Below are 15,920 nucleotides of genomic sequence, written 5' to 3' on the forward strand. Positions count from 1 at the left end.
ACACACAGATGGGTAGTAACACATGCGGGCGCGCGCACACACACATACACACACACACAAGATAGAAGACGCACAAGAATCAGCAGGAGAGGTAAGTGGGGGGCTTTCCCCTCTTAAGTTGGCAAATTTGATCAGAAGGTCCACAGCCAAGGGTCTGTCAACCCCCATCTAAGCCCAGGGCTGAGACACTGCCGTGGCCTGCAGCCTGAGCCATCCGGCCACACCGGGGGGTTAGGCCTCATTTTAAAACGAGAGCGAAGGAAAGATGAGAGCCGGGCCAATCAGTAAATACAGAGAACACATGAACATTCACTCTGGACACTCATCCAAACAGATGAAGGGAACGCACGCAGGGGCGCGAGAGGAGGGTGGATTTACACTGTGGACAGAGTGGTGATCAGTGTACATGTTACAATTACAAAAATAAAAAGCCTCCTAAATCATGAGATGAAAGTGGAGTGCAAATGTGACGATTAAAATGGGGGTGGGAGTGCAAATGGCAATGCCCACAAATACACTAGAAACCCAGTTATAAATGCCAGCTGGCTTTTCTGGCTCGCTGCAGTCGGAAACTACCGAGAACTACTCGGCTTGTCTCCTGTTAACTTTAGGATTCTGTACAATTCAGTAAAACAGACACATTTGGTTCGTACTACTGCTGATCTGCTGCTTTTCCTTGACGAGCCAGAGAGCATACGATGCTCAAGTGCTGGAAAAACTGTCCTACAAAAATCCTATTTTAGATGCTATAAGATTTATACACACACACACACACACACACACACACACACACACACACACTTATATAGAAATAAAACTGTCAAAAAGTAAATTTCAAAGAATATCCTCCACAGCATGTTGCCTTATTATCAGCGGGCTGGTGCTGAAGCCACGTGCTCTCCAAACACACAAGCTGCTATATAAATAGAGTTGTGGTAGGATCATAGATACAAAGTAAACAAAACACTAAGATTGTGTGAAGTGGGATCTCCTGCTTCATCAGCAAGCCGAGGTACGTGTGTGTACACCGCACACTGACTGATGACCTTTTTGACGCACGTCTCTCCAATTTGTCGCGTCACTCTGTAGTGTACTGAGGTCCTAAATCCAATTTGCTTACAGCCTCCTCGCCACACAGGACAACTTGAGAAGTTTTAGAAAACTTTGGAGGAAATTTTAGTTTCCAACAAACCTGCAAAGCATCTGAATCACTATTAGTATAAACACTCAGCTGACACATTATTAAGTACACCTTGATAAACCCAATGCAGTCTAATGAGACATACCACCAGTATAACTTTCTGTATAAAGGCTTATAATGTTCAGCTACTGTGTAAGGATAACTGTAGAGTAGTAAGGTATTTGATCCTGGCAAATGTATTTGTGTCACATTGTGAGGCTTGGAGGTTGACTTCATACTTTGGTGGCTGTAACTCAGGATGTAGGGCCTTTACTAACTGAAAGGTGGGCCATTCAATACCTGGCTGCTCCCGTCTGCATGTCTAAGTAAGATACAGAACCTCAAGTTGCTCCTCTGATGCGTTCATGAAAATGTGAATGTTAGAAAGCACCACTTAGGAAGAAAAAAGTGCTGGGGTGACTGAGGCGTGTTGTATAAAAGCTTTGAGTAGAGTAGAAAAGCGCTACATAAGAACAAGTCCATTTACCGCTGAACATACTAATTAGAGTAATAATTATTAATAATACTAATTAAGGAATAATCATTTCATTGAGGAGTAACTGCAACAGATAATCAGGTAAAAATCAGGTAACCAAGCGACTCTTTAATAACAGTAATTTATGTTTTTATGCTTTATTTTGATAGGACGGGTGGAAGAAGCCTGGGGGAGACGCGCATGGCTCGCACTAAGCCTCGAGGACGGTTCGATATTCCGTGGCAAACGGGTCAGTCGACCAAACCTAATCTACACCCTGCCCTCTTCTCAACACTGAGGATACAGCCATCTGCACCAAGTACCACAAACAGTATTAAACATGGACATAGCTTCCGGATAAAAATAATAATAAAAATAAACCTGCATTCGAAATGAAAACACTCTTCAAGGCACCAATCACTGTAGCTACCTCCATCTTTTATACTGACCGTAACAAGGACTCGGCACCGTCAGTGTGAGCTCCATATGGGGGCAAAGGAGTCCCAGATTCAGATATAGATTGGGATGATGTCTGCTCAGCTCTTAATGGTAATCCTGTTAGCATGCTATGGATAATGGGCAACAAAAATGCTCCATTTCTGTGCAGACATGATGAAAATGTTTTGTTCATGAAGCACATCTTTTATATACACATCAGTTGTTCTTACACTTTTTCAAAAGCAAGGACAATCTCACATCCTTCCAGTCCCACCATTACAAAAGAGATCCAGCTGCATCATTTTACTGTTACACCACTTATGCTTCACAGGTTTTTAATACAGCCTTGGTTAGATATGTATAATCCCATTATGTATGATGCGAACTCCCTTTTGCTTCAGGGACATTGGACATCAGTATCTGTATTCTCAACGTACCCAATCTAATCTGTTCTAGTGAAACCTTCTTACTTCCAGGCACCAGCAGAGTGATCAGCTTGAAAGTGTAGCATATAACTATTTTAATGTGACTCACTAATGGTGACATCTGTGTCAGCAGTTTCTCCAACTAAATTTGGATTTCTGGGCCTCCTGTGATAAATAACTTTGAGGTTTCAGTTTTTATACAACAAATAAATCAACAAGGTTGTGAAAATAACCGCTAGCTGTAAGTCTATTCCACATGATTAAATTAGGGCTTCTAAATCTAGCAACACGGGCAAGAGCAAAGCCTTCGAATAATGGAAATCTAGTCTACTCCTTACACGAGAATGGTGATGCTTCCCGGATTATGTAAAGCAAGCAGGAGGTACAAATGTAAATGAACCCATCTACCTCAGGCTGTTGATAACTACGAAATACAAACGGTGAAGTGCTGAGGGACAGAAACTCCCACCTGTAGCAGCAAATCCAATACACAACTTTAACAATGTAGCTCTGTCAGCTGAACAACAAGCATGACTGGAGGCCCAAACGGACTGACAAAATAACAAACACGCACAGTGAGTTACTGCCCTGCCCTCTATTAGGGAGCACAATGAGTGTGTAAGGGGATCTTAATGAAGGACTCCCCTGAGGCAAAGCCTGATGCCTCTGCTGAGGACTTGTACTGTTAGAGCTCATTAAATGAACATGAGTACTACCACTGACATAGTGGGAGAGTGTGAGTGTGTGTGTGTGTGTGCTCATGTGTGTGTGTGGGGTGTTCAGTTACAATACCAGCTTTAGCTGTTTATGTCATGCAGTACACATGCTGCTTTGCACCAATTTATTGAGCGTGCATGCCCCTGTCATTCCATTTGTGTGTTGAAAGAAGTGCTTACACAATGAGACTTTAAATGGAGAGTGTTAGATTCAAGATTGCCCGTGGCATTCTGTTATTGGAAAATACTTGCATAGTGTCACTGATATCACCGAAAATAAGGCAAGTCTCTTATTCTGACTAAATGAAATTGAAGATGTAATCATATTTGGGAGACAGAAAAGGGCACAGGGTGTGGGAGAAACAAAGACATTTGTAGAAACAAATGTGAGTCAGGATAAAGCAGAAAACAAATGACAAGTCAAAGAAAATAGGCCAGAGTAAGGAGTGTTGCACAGTGCTGAATATAATGTAGCAGTGCCCTCTTGTGGATGAACGTTGGACTGTTCTTTACACTTTTCAAAAGAAAGTAGGATAAACTTGTATTTAATCAGTCTCAGTGTATTTGGTGCCAACCAAAAGCTTTGATGCCTTTTATAGATCCAGATACTGCTCTAAAAAACAAAGCTTTACAGCTAAAACGCTCGGGGTCCACATAGCCTACAAAGACAGCAGTGTGTTTGTGTACTCACCTCCCTACCCTTGTGTGTAACCAGGGCAGCAAGTGGCTTGGCGTAAAAGCGGCTGTAGCTGAATCCCAGGCAACCGTACATACTGTTAGCAGTCAGCTTCAGAGCCTTCTGACGGATGTCGTACTGAGGGACAAAAATATTCCAATGGGAAAACCGGCTAAAATAAGTGCAGCACAGCAAAATATTCAACAACAGATTTAATTAATCTGATATGATATGGTGTGGCGCTTTCAATCAGTCTGTTTCTGCCATTTCTTAGGTACACTGTTTTATACACTGCACTGATTTTTATATATTATTACACTTTCATTTATTGAGTATGTGTGCAACTTTAGCCCCCTTTCCATTAGTACCTACTCGGATCGACTTGCCAGGGCTTGACTCGGATAGTCTGGTTTTGCATAACAATTGAATACCACCTAATGTGCTTGTTTGTTGTTATAGCAACACGTCTGCGCATCCCGTGATGTGATTAGTATGCGACACGAACGCCATAACAAAGGTGGACATCGAGGCGACGATAAACCTGCTGCTCCATCTGTGACTTTTCGTCCGACTTGGGGACCACAGCATTGTTTCTTGTAGCCGGGGTGGTTTTGAATTTCGTAAACAAGACGCCACTGATTGGCTGATCAGTGGCGTCTTGTTTACGAGTCTGATGACGTCGCATTTTAGTACCTGCTCGGATCGCTTTGGAGCCCTGTCAGAGCAGGGGGTACCAGGTACTGCGACCTAATGGAAAACCATGGTGAGTCGATCCGAGTAGGTACCAATGGAAAAAAGACTTTTCATTCACGAAAGACGTCACATGCAATAACAATAAAGCTTCTCTGTTCTATTCTGACACCAGCTCACAAATACCACCCCTACCGCTAGTGTGTGTTCACGTGTGTACCTGCAGGTAGAGATCTGGGTTGATGTCTTGCTGTTTCATGAGTCCTTTGACCTGTTTACGCCGTTCAACCAGCTTCCTGATTTCTTTGGGCAGGATTCCCATTTCTAGGTTAGGATCTGGAATCTCGGGAATTTCCTCTGGGTCATCCTCCTGTTGCCATGAAAACACAAGTCAAAAGTGTGTAAATGAATTGAATCTTGAATCCGAAGCATTTAGCATTAATGTAGCTGGACAACAGGCTCAACCTATAAACACAACTTGTGATCATAGCTTTTGAACACTACCTCTTTCTTCTTCTGGGAGATCTGAGCCTCCCTCTGCACGGTGGTGAAGCAGATGTTGAACTCTTGGATGATTGAAGGATACAGACTGTTGAAGTCAAGCAGCAGCACAAACTTATCATAGAAACCTAAAAATGAGAAGAAGAGAGTTAAAATAATTGCGTAAACATGAAAAAACAAGGTGAGTAAATACATTTTTTAGACATGCCCAGTGCTTACCAACTTTAGGATCCAGCACCAAACCTCCAGCATAGGCTGCCTTCTTCTTCCTCTTGCCTTTGCCTGCATCCACATCATCTTCGCCTTCAGCCTGGAAAAAAAAAGAAGGAGCTTTATTTCAATTAACTAATTTGGAAAAAAACATATATTCAGCTGCGTGTGTTATTTGGCTGCATCTTCACCGTCTCGAGCTGTGCTTTTTTGAAAGAAGGTTTGTCAGGGACGATGTAGTCTTTCTCGTGGAAGGCATGAAGCAGCAGGAACTCGTTCCTCTCAGAGCGGCCTCCCATCAGAGTACGAGACTGCAGAGACAAAGCAGGGAGAAAAACTCATTTTCCAGGACATTTTCTGTCACATACGGCGATTAGAGCTTCCAGAACAAGATGTCAAAAAAGGATTTTGGGAAGAAAATGGGAAAACATGTTAGTTTGGACTTGAAACAAGTCAGTTAAAAACACGAATGAATGAAGGCAGAAGTTTAAAAGAAAAATAGTTTTGTGAAGTAAAACTGATGTCTTTGTCAGACAAGCGTGAGTGGATTGTGACAGCATTTTCAGTTGTTTTTACTGATATCAGCATTATAAAAATTTTAAAAAGTAGATAAAAGATTGGAGAAAAACCCGTCAACCCATGTTACGAGTGCTGACATTGTATAATTTGCCCACCAGAGGGCACACTGCAACTTCCCTGTTGGAAACACACATTTGGACCAAAGAGCTGATCCAAGCAGAATACCAGCTAAAGCCAAAGCTAAAATATAGGATATCAGTTGGTCAATAATCACTGTAAATCTGCCCCAACTCAATAATCAGAAAGGCAGAAAGACTACGTGTGAAAATACTTTGTGTGATCGCCCTGAAATACATGTTTGCTATTTTAGCTGTATCAAGCTGGATACCAAAGGTCATGTAATTCTGTTACTGGTACTAAATGCTAAATTTATGATATCAAGAAACTCGTAAAAAAGGAATTAATTGAAAACTCAGTGAAACAGTTATCATTTCCAACACCAATATGTAAAACTGCAGCTCCTGAAACCAGCTGCTTTAAAATACGACCCTACAATTAAATTTTATGCTTTTTGAAATGAGCACTCTGTTTGAATAAAGCTGCTTTCAACATCTCACCTGTTGCTTTTGCAGAAAATACCAAGATACAGAAAGCACATGACAATCCAGCATAAAAATATCAACATCTTACCCAGACCCACAGCCCTGACATCAACGCCATGCAGACACATAACGATACAGCTTAAATGACTGTGGCTGTTCCCATACAGTGCTACTGACATGACCCACTTCAGTAGCTTATCTAATTTTGGTGTTTTTTGTCCATAAAGGCAGCGTCACCTTCAGCCTGCTTGCTAAATAATTATCTGCATTTGTCTTGATGCACGCTCAATCATATAGGTAAGGAAATCTCAAAAAAGATGATTGTTTATCTTGACAGTGTTTTCAGTGGGAGAAACGCTTCGACACTCATCCAAGTGACTTCTACAGATCAGTCTTGAGGTCTTCTATCAGTGGTGCTGGGTTCATTCATTATGCAAATGCATTGTTTATAAGGTTGGAGAAACCTGCAGTCAGCTGAAACTGAAGATGAATAGAATCATCTTTTTGGAAATTGGCTGAATTGCATCACTTTTAAAAATATGGAGTCCAAGGAATAAACAATAAGTGTGGAAACTTGTGTGAGAAACCTAAAACCAAAATGTCAGATGATGATATTGCTATTGTGGCTTAGACTTGTTATGCTTTTCTTGATCAGCTGAGAGAGAGTGCATTACTAGAACCCTTACTTCAGTGTCTCGGTGAAGTTAAATCCCGGTTGGCCTCCAACTTCCTTAACTTCAATGAGAACAAAACCGAAGTGATAATTTTTGGACCAAGTGGCAATCCCAGCACCTCCCATTTTAACCTGCACAGTCTTTAGCCTTTTATTAAATCGCATGCCAAAAATATTGGGGTTATATTTGACAGCAATTTCACCTTTGAAAAACAGATTAGCTCAGTTGTACAGTGGTCTTTCTTCAAACTGAGGCTGTTATCTAAGGTGAGATCATTTTTGGGCGATTCATGCTTTTATTACATCCCAGCTGCACTAATGTAACTCCTTATATGCTGGAGTTAGCCAGACCTGCATGGCAAGACTGCAGTTGGTCCAGAATGCTGCAGCTCATCTTCTGACACGTACTAAAAGATGTGAACATATTTCCCCGGTGCTTGCCTCTCTTCATTGGCTCCCTCACCACTTCAGAATTAATTTTAAAAATTTTATTATTGACTTACAAAGCCCTGAATGGACAGGCTCCCAGGTATTTGTCTGACCTCTTGCAGCCTTATGCACCCTTTAGATCTCTTAGATCAAGGGATCTTTTGCTTTTAGCCATACCGAGGTCGAAGCTGGTTCACAGAGGCGATCGAGCATTTGCAGTCGAAGCGCCTAAGCTGTGGAATAATTTACCCCTACACATCAGACAGGCTCCTGCTGTCAATCTTTTTCAATATTATCTTAAAACACATTTTTATTTACTGGCTTTTAATACAGCATAAGAGTTATTTGTTAATTCATATTTGATGTTTGGTATCAATATTATAGGTTATTTTAGTAGGTATTTTGTATTCTTGTACAGCACTTTGGTCAATGTTCCTGTTATAATTAAATGTGCTATATGAATAAATAAAATAATAAATAAATAATTATAAGTATGTGACTAATTGACTGTTAATACTCTGGTATTCTGCAAACTGTCAATTTGAGTTTTGTGGCTCAGCCAAACTATAAGATCATTGTGCATGTTAAATTATGTTAAAGAAAGAGCAGCATTGTTGGCATTACCATGACGTTTCCAGCAATACTGGTGATCTGCAGGGCGAGTGGCAGCACGTTGAGCTCACACATGATCAGCAGGATCAACTTGGCGTCTGTCCAGGTCAACTCCAACAGGTACAGGAGGTGAGGAGAGTCACTGACACACATATTCATACATATATTAATGTACACATATTATTTCCCACATTGATTTGAGAGCAAAGAAATAACATGTAGAAACTTTATAGATGAATAATACAAAAGAAATGACTTGTACTTCTTATCCTGTGTTTTTGGTGAAATTACCCTTTACATGTATTTACCTGTAGAGGTTTTTAATGTCTTCCTGCGGGACTGTGATTCTCTCAGTCTTCAGCACCTGAGCAGTGAGTTCAGTCAGATGATAACTTTTACAGCGAATCAGCTCTTTGGCTGAGATCTCCACGTCACAAACCAGACGGCCACAGGTGGCGTTCTTCTCTGCAAAGGCACTACGACCCTGCGGATTCAAAAGCACCACCACAAAAGAACATAAAGCTTCTTCTTTTTTTTTTTTTTTCTAGTACGTTCGAAGAAAAAATTCTCAGCAAATTTGTTTCCTTACCCCTAATTTGGGCATATTGGACCTCCTGAGGCGTCCAATTTTTGACCAATGGGGAACCTTACACACATTGATGCGCTGGAGAAGAACTTCCAAGTCAAATCCAAAGATGTCATGACCCTACAGAAAACAAACATGTACAGTGTTTTTAGCCAGAGACAAAACAATATAACTTTAAACCCAATTAAAAATCATTATCACAATCTCAACGTCTCCCACTCACCACCAGCACATCAGGGTCAATCTTGTGCATCTTGGCCAGGAAGAAGCCGAGCAGGGTCCTCTCTGTAGAAGCGATCTCCACCTTCCCATTCTAACAGAGCGAATCACACCGTCAGTGTCTTCACTAAAATACAGCACCCTGCTTCTTCTATTCAAGTTCCATGTAAAGCAGCAAAATTAACTGAATTTTAATCACATTCACTATTTTGGCTTCCCAAACTTCAATGAGTGATATTGGAAATGCGTGCTACACCAATAAAACAAAAAGCAAATCAAGCGCTCCCTAAATCACCGCGGATGCGCTTGTGTTTGCCAGTCACAGCTGTTCCCTGCATTGTGCAGAATGAAATGTCCTAAACGCAGCGATGCGCTACTGATAACAGACCATCGATAGAAAAATAAAAAATTAAAACAAATAACTGGCACAGCAGAAGGTGAAGCTTGTTCTAGTAAAGTCCAGTATGATGAATGGAGCAAAAACAAGAGGAACTCCAATGCTTGCTAATATGAATTGTCAAAATCAACTAAGACATCTGTAAGTGTCCAATGAACATGGTGATTAACAAAAGGAAAACTGTTAACATGCTGGACAAAAAAGCAGTATGTTGCAAACCGTTGTGCAAATATTTGTCCGAAGTGACCTGTACTGTATATTAACAGAGGAAAAATAGAGAGGAATGTGTTTGTGTCACCTGAGTAGGTTTTAAAGTTTACAGGCAGAGTACGGACAACATCCAGAAGATGATGAATCCCAGATTTGTGCACTAAACGTTAGTATGCATGTTTAAAGCTGCAGTTTGTGAATGAGTGCAAACACGCTGAGGTTTACATCTGGATACGCGCTCACCTTCTTTCTCACAGCCTCGTTGAAGTCATAAGGAAAGATGCAGTCAGCTGGTCTACTGATAACTGAGAAGACAAATAATAAAATGACAAGCCCACTCATTTAGTCTTTGGTTTTACTTCTTAACTGACATTTTGTTTCACATGTTAAGGCTGGGGATTGTTAAAATAAACAGCAGTCTGTTAAATAACTACGCATACAAAGACTACATTCTCATGTGCGATGCCATGAAAAAACTCACCGCAGAAATGAGTCTGGTACGGAGGCTGAGGAGGAGCTTTATCCATGTGGAAGCGATAGTGTATAAGCGCAGCTAGAGACACAATCTGCAGGGGAAAATGACTGCATTGAGTCCTCACTTCTTTAGTATTTCAGTCTGTTTGCAAAAAGCATAAAATCGCAGTATCCAGCAGGATATTTGATTGTGTGTGTTCTGACCTCATTTTGGTGAGTTTTAGGGTTCTGGACAGTCTTGAGACTTATGGACATGACAGTGAGTGGTGGAGGTGGGAGATCTTTGACGACGGTGATCAAATCACTCCTCAGAGAGAGCGCCTCCACCTTACACCAGCTGACCGGCTGGTTCATTAGCTCTAACAATGACACAGTGAAGTTTAGAGACAAAGTTTAACATGTCATCTGAATTTTTTTGCAAAATTCCAACAGATAAAGTTAAACTTAGTAAAATCTTTCATCAGTAATACAAAAGTCTACATCTCCTACTCACGTGGTGACTTGATATCCAACCAGCAAGGGCCTTTAATCTTCCTGCTGAGGAGAAAGTGCTCCAGACTGGATGTGTTGGTTCCAAAAATGTGGGAAAAGGTCGCCCCCTTGAGGTCAGAAGGCAGCGAGGGGAACTCAGCCTGCGAAACAATATTTCCCAAAGGATTAAAGCTTATCTAAACATAAAGAGCTGGATAAAGCGTGGACAATGAGGGAATAGCATATATACAAGTCTGCTCACAGAATATCTGACTTCCAGGTACTCGCACTGAGTGGGCACGTCAGGAATTTCAAACGCATAGCTCTTCTCCACTTTCTGTAGGACAAGAAAAAGAAATCAAACACAAGCTAAAAACATGACTACATTCACACTTTACAGTCTAATCAGACCTTGGACTTGAACTTCATGATCTTAAACTTCTCAGAGAGCTCGTTGAACTCTTGGTACACATCCATCATCCCTACTGGAGTGTTGGACACCTCCCCGGTCCTGGGGTTTGTCTTCTGTTAAATACAATACAAACACCAATTAGACTTTTAATCAGTAGATATTTCTGTATAAAACTTACATCTCACTTTTTAGATTCCAAAAAATATAGTTCCATATATTCAATTGCTAATATTGTGTAGTAGAAAACAAATAAAAATACTACTTAACTCAATCATAGTTAAACAACACAATCACATAGCTTTCTACTTTCACAGGTAATTAATTTTTCGACAGATGAAACTTACATATTCGCGAGGTAGGAGGTACATGGTCCGCTCAATGTTCTTGATGCTAACACAGCAGCTGACATGAGACTTTGCAGACTCAATCCACACTTTTCCAAACAGGTACACCACACCTTTCATTTAAATTCACATATCAGGGTGAGCTCTACAAACCTGCCCATGATTTTTTAAAAACAGTAAACGTAATCGCATTGTATTTTACCCTCACAGTGGGTGAAAATGTGACCCACCTGGTTGGTTGTATGGGTCTTCGAAAGCATCCAACCAATAAAAGCGGAAAACCTGCTCCCCGTCTGGGCCCTCCACCAGAGGAAGTTGGCCGGAATCGACCTGCACCTCGGCCGGAGCGTCGTTACCTCCGCCCTCCTCCTCTTGTCCCCAAGAGCTTCCAATTCTGCTGGACCTTGACAAGGAACACAGCAAAGAAACTGCTAAAAACCCATCTGCTCATATGTGAACTATTCCAGTTTAAGAACATAATTAGTTCTGTGGGTCATGCTGACTGCACAAAGCAGTCAATATATAAGCAGGCGACACAAGACTCCCACGTTTTTAAAAGCAAGTGTGACGAACTTTAAATGCTGCTCACTTGCTGGGGAATTGATTTTTGACTTCCTGCAAGTTAACAACACAACAAGACGGCTTAGATCTTTATTTTTAATCTGGAGTTACTCAAAGCTACAATCATTTCAGACCTTAATGAGTCCAGCAATGTTTTGTGGGGGATTGACTGCAGGTGTGACACAGAAGTGTGACATGTTTTGTCTTCTTCTTTAATGTATGGAGCCCTGCTGTTTGACCCAGATACATTTGTGAACCATTGAAGTGAACTGAATTGCAGTCATTTTCATAATAGCCCAATGCAATAATCAGCCATCGCATTTAGCTTTTCGAATTCCTTTAGAAACACCGGCAGGTAAAACACGGGAGGAACAGATGCCACAGAAGTAAACACCTGTTTAAATGGCATTTAAATTGACTCACATAAGCACCGGGTTAATTTTGCTATATGCATTTTATATTTTCCTTGTCCTTGCTTTGTTTCCTCGGGACTGGAAGAAGGCAATTTTAGCACAACCCATAGAACTACGACTATGGGAAATAAAACGAGGCTGGACTAAAGGCATGAAAAACTCACATGAGGACTGGATCCTGAGGTTCAGCTTTGGCCTCAACTTTGACTGCAGTCACTGCTGCTACTTCAGGTTTAGACTCCGCAACGTCTTTCACTACAGGTGCCTCCTCCTCAAGGCCAACCTCCATCGGTTCATCAAAGTCCATCTCATCAAATGCCATGGCATCATTCACTGAGGAACATGTTAAAATGTAAAGTTAGTGCATAAACTTTTCACAAAGCAAAAAAAAAAAAGGCAAGAGATTAGAAACCATCTTCATTACCTTCTTCTTCGTTCTTTTCTTCATCATTCAGCTCTTCCACTTTTACCTTCTGCTTTGCCACAGGAGAAGCAGATGTGGACGAAGGAGGGCGGCCTGATGACCTGGGGGCAGAGTGTGATGGTGGCGTTCGAATCACTTTTGCCTTTACCCCAGCAGCTGAGGGTGAGTCCTGCTATCAAAGGGATGATGATTGGTTATAATTTCAGGTAAGCCACTTTATAAACATGTCTAAAGAGCTAATCAATATGCTTTGATTAGGAGGGTGGAGCGAGTTACCTTTGGCAACTGAGGTTTGATAGAGAAGGGATTCATGGGTGATCCCACAGATTTCTTTTTCTTTAGAGTCACCACAGGTGGCGGAGTCAGCAGAGCTGGTTTCTGGAAAGAGAAAGACGGAGCATATTTTAAAGCCACATTAACAAAGGCTAAGACACCAAAAGAAAGAAATTACGGCCTTTAAAAGAAAAAAAAAAAAAGTAGAAGGGAATATGTCATCATGCCCAAACAGGAGAAAAGTAAAAATGGTGAGAAAAGAAACATAATAAAACATTGCAGGTTTTAGAATAGTATGTGTAATCTCAAGTGTGGTTAATAGATGAAAACGCCTCGCTACAGACTACTGTCGCATGTTTAAATGAAGAATTACCAACCTCAGAGTGCAGGTCCTGTAAGATATCCCCTAACAGGTCATCTTTGGACAGATCCACATCTTTCTGTAAGAGACAAAAGTACAAAAACATCTGACAAATGCATAAGGACAAAAAAAAAAAAAAAAAGCTGGATGTTGGTAAGCATTACATTGACTGGAATATCCAAAGCACCATGCAGGCACAGAAATCATTACATGTAGACTGCACGGGGCATTTTTCACAGAAGCAAATCAAAGATGCTAACAAACACATACCTCAGCAGGCCTCTTGACGTTGCTGTTCATGAATAGGCTCTTAATGCTGTTGGGTTTGGCTACGACAGATTTCTTCACATTCTTCTTTGAGTCAGCTCCTTTGGCGCCTCCTTTTCCTGATAAAACAAACAAAACCTATTCATGCACCTGATCTGGACAACTTACTCCAGAAAACGTAATCAACTCCTTGTGTTTACCCCTTTTGTCTTCTACTACATCATCATCCAAATCATCGTCAAAGATTTCTCGTCCATCCTCCACGTATCCTGTTCCATCTGGCAAAAAAAGAAAAAGAAAAAAAAAAGAAGAGGTAATAAAACAATTGTGACGTTGGCACAGTATAAATATTCCTACAGCAGGCTGAGGTAACTGACACTAACCATCATCAATAATCCAGTCATCCTCTTGCCTCTCTCGTACCATCTTTGAGTACTCATCCTCGTCCACCTCCTCATACACACTGCTGAACTCCTTCACCTGAAAAACACAACACTGGTTAAAACACAGGTGTACTACTGTGAAATGACACCTGCATACAGCATCCTAGGATAGAGAAAAGCATGAATCATTTTAATGAGTGAAAAACAGATGCTGTAAAAGGAAGTATGGAGAGACTTAACCAGCTTTGTTTATTAAGCCACAGTGACGCAGTTAAAACAGGTGCAATTTAACACATTCTTCACACACCTTAAAGCAGGAACCAGTGATATGGCTGCCTTTCATACCTCATACTTGATCTTCTCTCCCATCTTAGCCTTTTTGAGCTGTTCCAGTGCGGACTTCCTCCCCACCTTCTCCCGTTTCTCCCGTCTGGAGCGAGTCTTCGCCAAACCACAGGCTTCACTTCCATCGTCTGAGGAGAGGGTCAAGACAACGCAGTATAAGGACAGTTTGACTCGTTTCTTCAAACATATAATACACACATGCCAGATCGACCTGACCCCTGTGTTTCTTTTACTATTCAATTTAAATGTCTGCAGACTTACTGGCGGTCATTATATAGATTTTTGTCGTTCTCGAAGCGCCACAGAAGGTTTTAGTGGCAAGTTAACAGACCTTCACACCAGCGCTCTTCTGGTAGCTACCTTCATGTCCTCCTGCTTGAACCTTAATAATACTCCTTTTACAGTGGAAAACGCTGGCAAGCAGACAACGGTGGGCACTTTGGGTGTTAATGACCGAAGCCTGATAGCAGGCGTATTAACATAATCTGGACTAGCTAACGTGTCAGCTAGCTTCTTCGCTTTCCCACCGCAATGTCGCCAAAAGTCAACAAAAACAGAGGTGCGAGGCCCAAAACTCACCGCCGTCCGGAGCGTCCATGTCTTTCTCAGGGTTTGACACTGGAGCCATGGGGAGAAGTGGGGGTTTTGTCTTATTTATTCGTACGGTTATGGCAGGTCAACACAACAACAGAACAGCTCGCGCCAAATCGTCTTCCCGGGGAAAGTCATATGTCGGAACTGACGACAGAGCGCCCAACCAATAAACTGGCACGCTATCTCACCTCTGTCCGCAAGGTGGCAGTGTTGTACAATCCCTATGGGCTGCACCCTATCTTCTCCCCTTTTTACCTGATTACATTTATCTGGCAGGTAAACGTGTGTGTGATTACTGAGGTCTGGCGCGATGTGGCAAACAGAGCATGCGCTGAAAATATATTCACAATTTCGACCGTTTTCAGAATTTACACAGAAACCAAGTTTATGTAACTTAAAGAAGTTTAAAATGCAAATCAGAGAAAGTTTCTGAGCAAAATTTTATCAAAGGTGGTCTCAAAAAGTCAATTTATATGATATTAGCATACATATTGTATGAGGTTCAAACGAGTTTATAGTGACTTTTTATTTCTTTTTATTTAATAAAATTGCATCGCAATTTGACTAAAAGAAACAAAACAAGAACAATATACATTTACAAAACAAAAAACTTTTAAACCATTCTATAAATCCGGGGATTTTTAGAACTGGGGCCATTATTTTGCCCTGTTTTTCAAAGCCTGGCTACCCCAGTGAAGCTGGTTTCCACAGCAACCAAACCGGTCCATGGAGAGGACAATAGATTCCTGTCCCAGATTGGGGCCACAGAGACACAGTGCGTCCAATAATGAGAACACAAAGCGTGTTTTGTCCTTCATTCACACAGCTTATTTTGGCTTTCTATACATTAAAAGACAGTGATTACTCCGCCAAGTTCCGGAGGACTGCACAGTACACTCCAGGTTATAGAAACGCTCTTTGTAGTATTCATCTTATTTTTGTCTTTACAACATTACGCTTTTTCCACTTGTTCTCATTAGGGTAAGAAGTTGCAAATTGCATGAATTAGGCCGTTTGCTGAGGTACAAATCTGAGTAAGC

General features: G+C 41.3%; 1 protein-coding gene across 2 annotated transcripts in view; it reads right to left on the reverse strand.

Moving 5' to 3' along the window:
• pola1 (polymerase (DNA directed), alpha 1) overlaps positions 1-15,030 on the reverse strand; it is a 58,002-nt gene extending 42,972 nt beyond the window's left edge. Inside the window, exons 1-26 of one of the 2 annotated variants that reach the window (XM_084939152.1) lie at positions 14,866-15,030; positions 14,287-14,414; positions 13,942-14,038; positions 13,759-13,836; positions 13,562-13,677; positions 13,308-13,370; positions 12,934-13,035; positions 12,658-12,826; positions 12,398-12,566; positions 11,490-11,662; positions 11,260-11,372; positions 10,915-11,028; positions 10,766-10,840; positions 10,526-10,664; positions 10,237-10,391; positions 10,040-10,124; positions 9,802-9,863; positions 8,956-9,045; positions 8,736-8,852; positions 8,455-8,630; positions 8,159-8,288; positions 5,503-5,622; positions 5,321-5,411; positions 5,105-5,229; positions 4,821-4,970; positions 3,926-4,048 (exon numbers count right to left, since the gene is read on the reverse strand). In XM_084939152.1, the coding sequence (XP_084795278.1) occupies positions 3,926-4,048; positions 4,821-4,970; positions 5,105-5,229; positions 5,321-5,411; positions 5,503-5,622; positions 8,159-8,288; positions 8,455-8,630; positions 8,736-8,852; positions 8,956-9,045; positions 9,802-9,863; positions 10,040-10,124; positions 10,237-10,391; positions 10,526-10,664; positions 10,766-10,840; positions 10,915-11,028; positions 11,260-11,372; positions 11,490-11,662; positions 12,398-12,566; positions 12,658-12,826; positions 12,934-13,035; positions 13,308-13,370; positions 13,562-13,677; positions 13,759-13,836; positions 13,942-14,038; positions 14,287-14,414; positions 14,866-14,914 (3,009 nt within the window). In that variant the 5' untranslated portion in view covers positions 14,915-15,030. Of the gene's footprint in view, positions 1-3,925; positions 4,049-4,820; positions 4,971-5,104; positions 5,230-5,320; positions 5,412-5,502; positions 5,623-8,158; positions 8,289-8,454; positions 8,631-8,735; positions 8,853-8,955; positions 9,046-9,801; positions 9,864-10,039; positions 10,125-10,236; positions 10,392-10,525; positions 10,665-10,765; positions 10,841-10,914; positions 11,029-11,259; positions 11,373-11,489; positions 11,663-12,397; positions 12,567-12,657; positions 12,830-12,933; positions 13,036-13,307; positions 13,371-13,561; positions 13,678-13,758; positions 13,837-13,941; positions 14,039-14,286; positions 14,415-14,865 lie in introns of both variants that reach the window. The other variant, XM_084939151.1, reaches the window with a different exon arrangement.
• Between the last annotated feature and the right edge of the window lie 890 nt (positions 15,031-15,920).

Source organism: Perissodus microlepis, chromosome 9, assembly GCF_051167445.1.
Source record: "Perissodus microlepis isolate ML-2025 ecotype Zambia chromosome 9, ASM5116744v1, whole genome shotgun sequence".
Taxonomy (NCBI): domain Eukaryota; kingdom Metazoa; phylum Chordata; class Actinopteri; order Cichliformes; family Cichlidae; genus Perissodus; species Perissodus microlepis.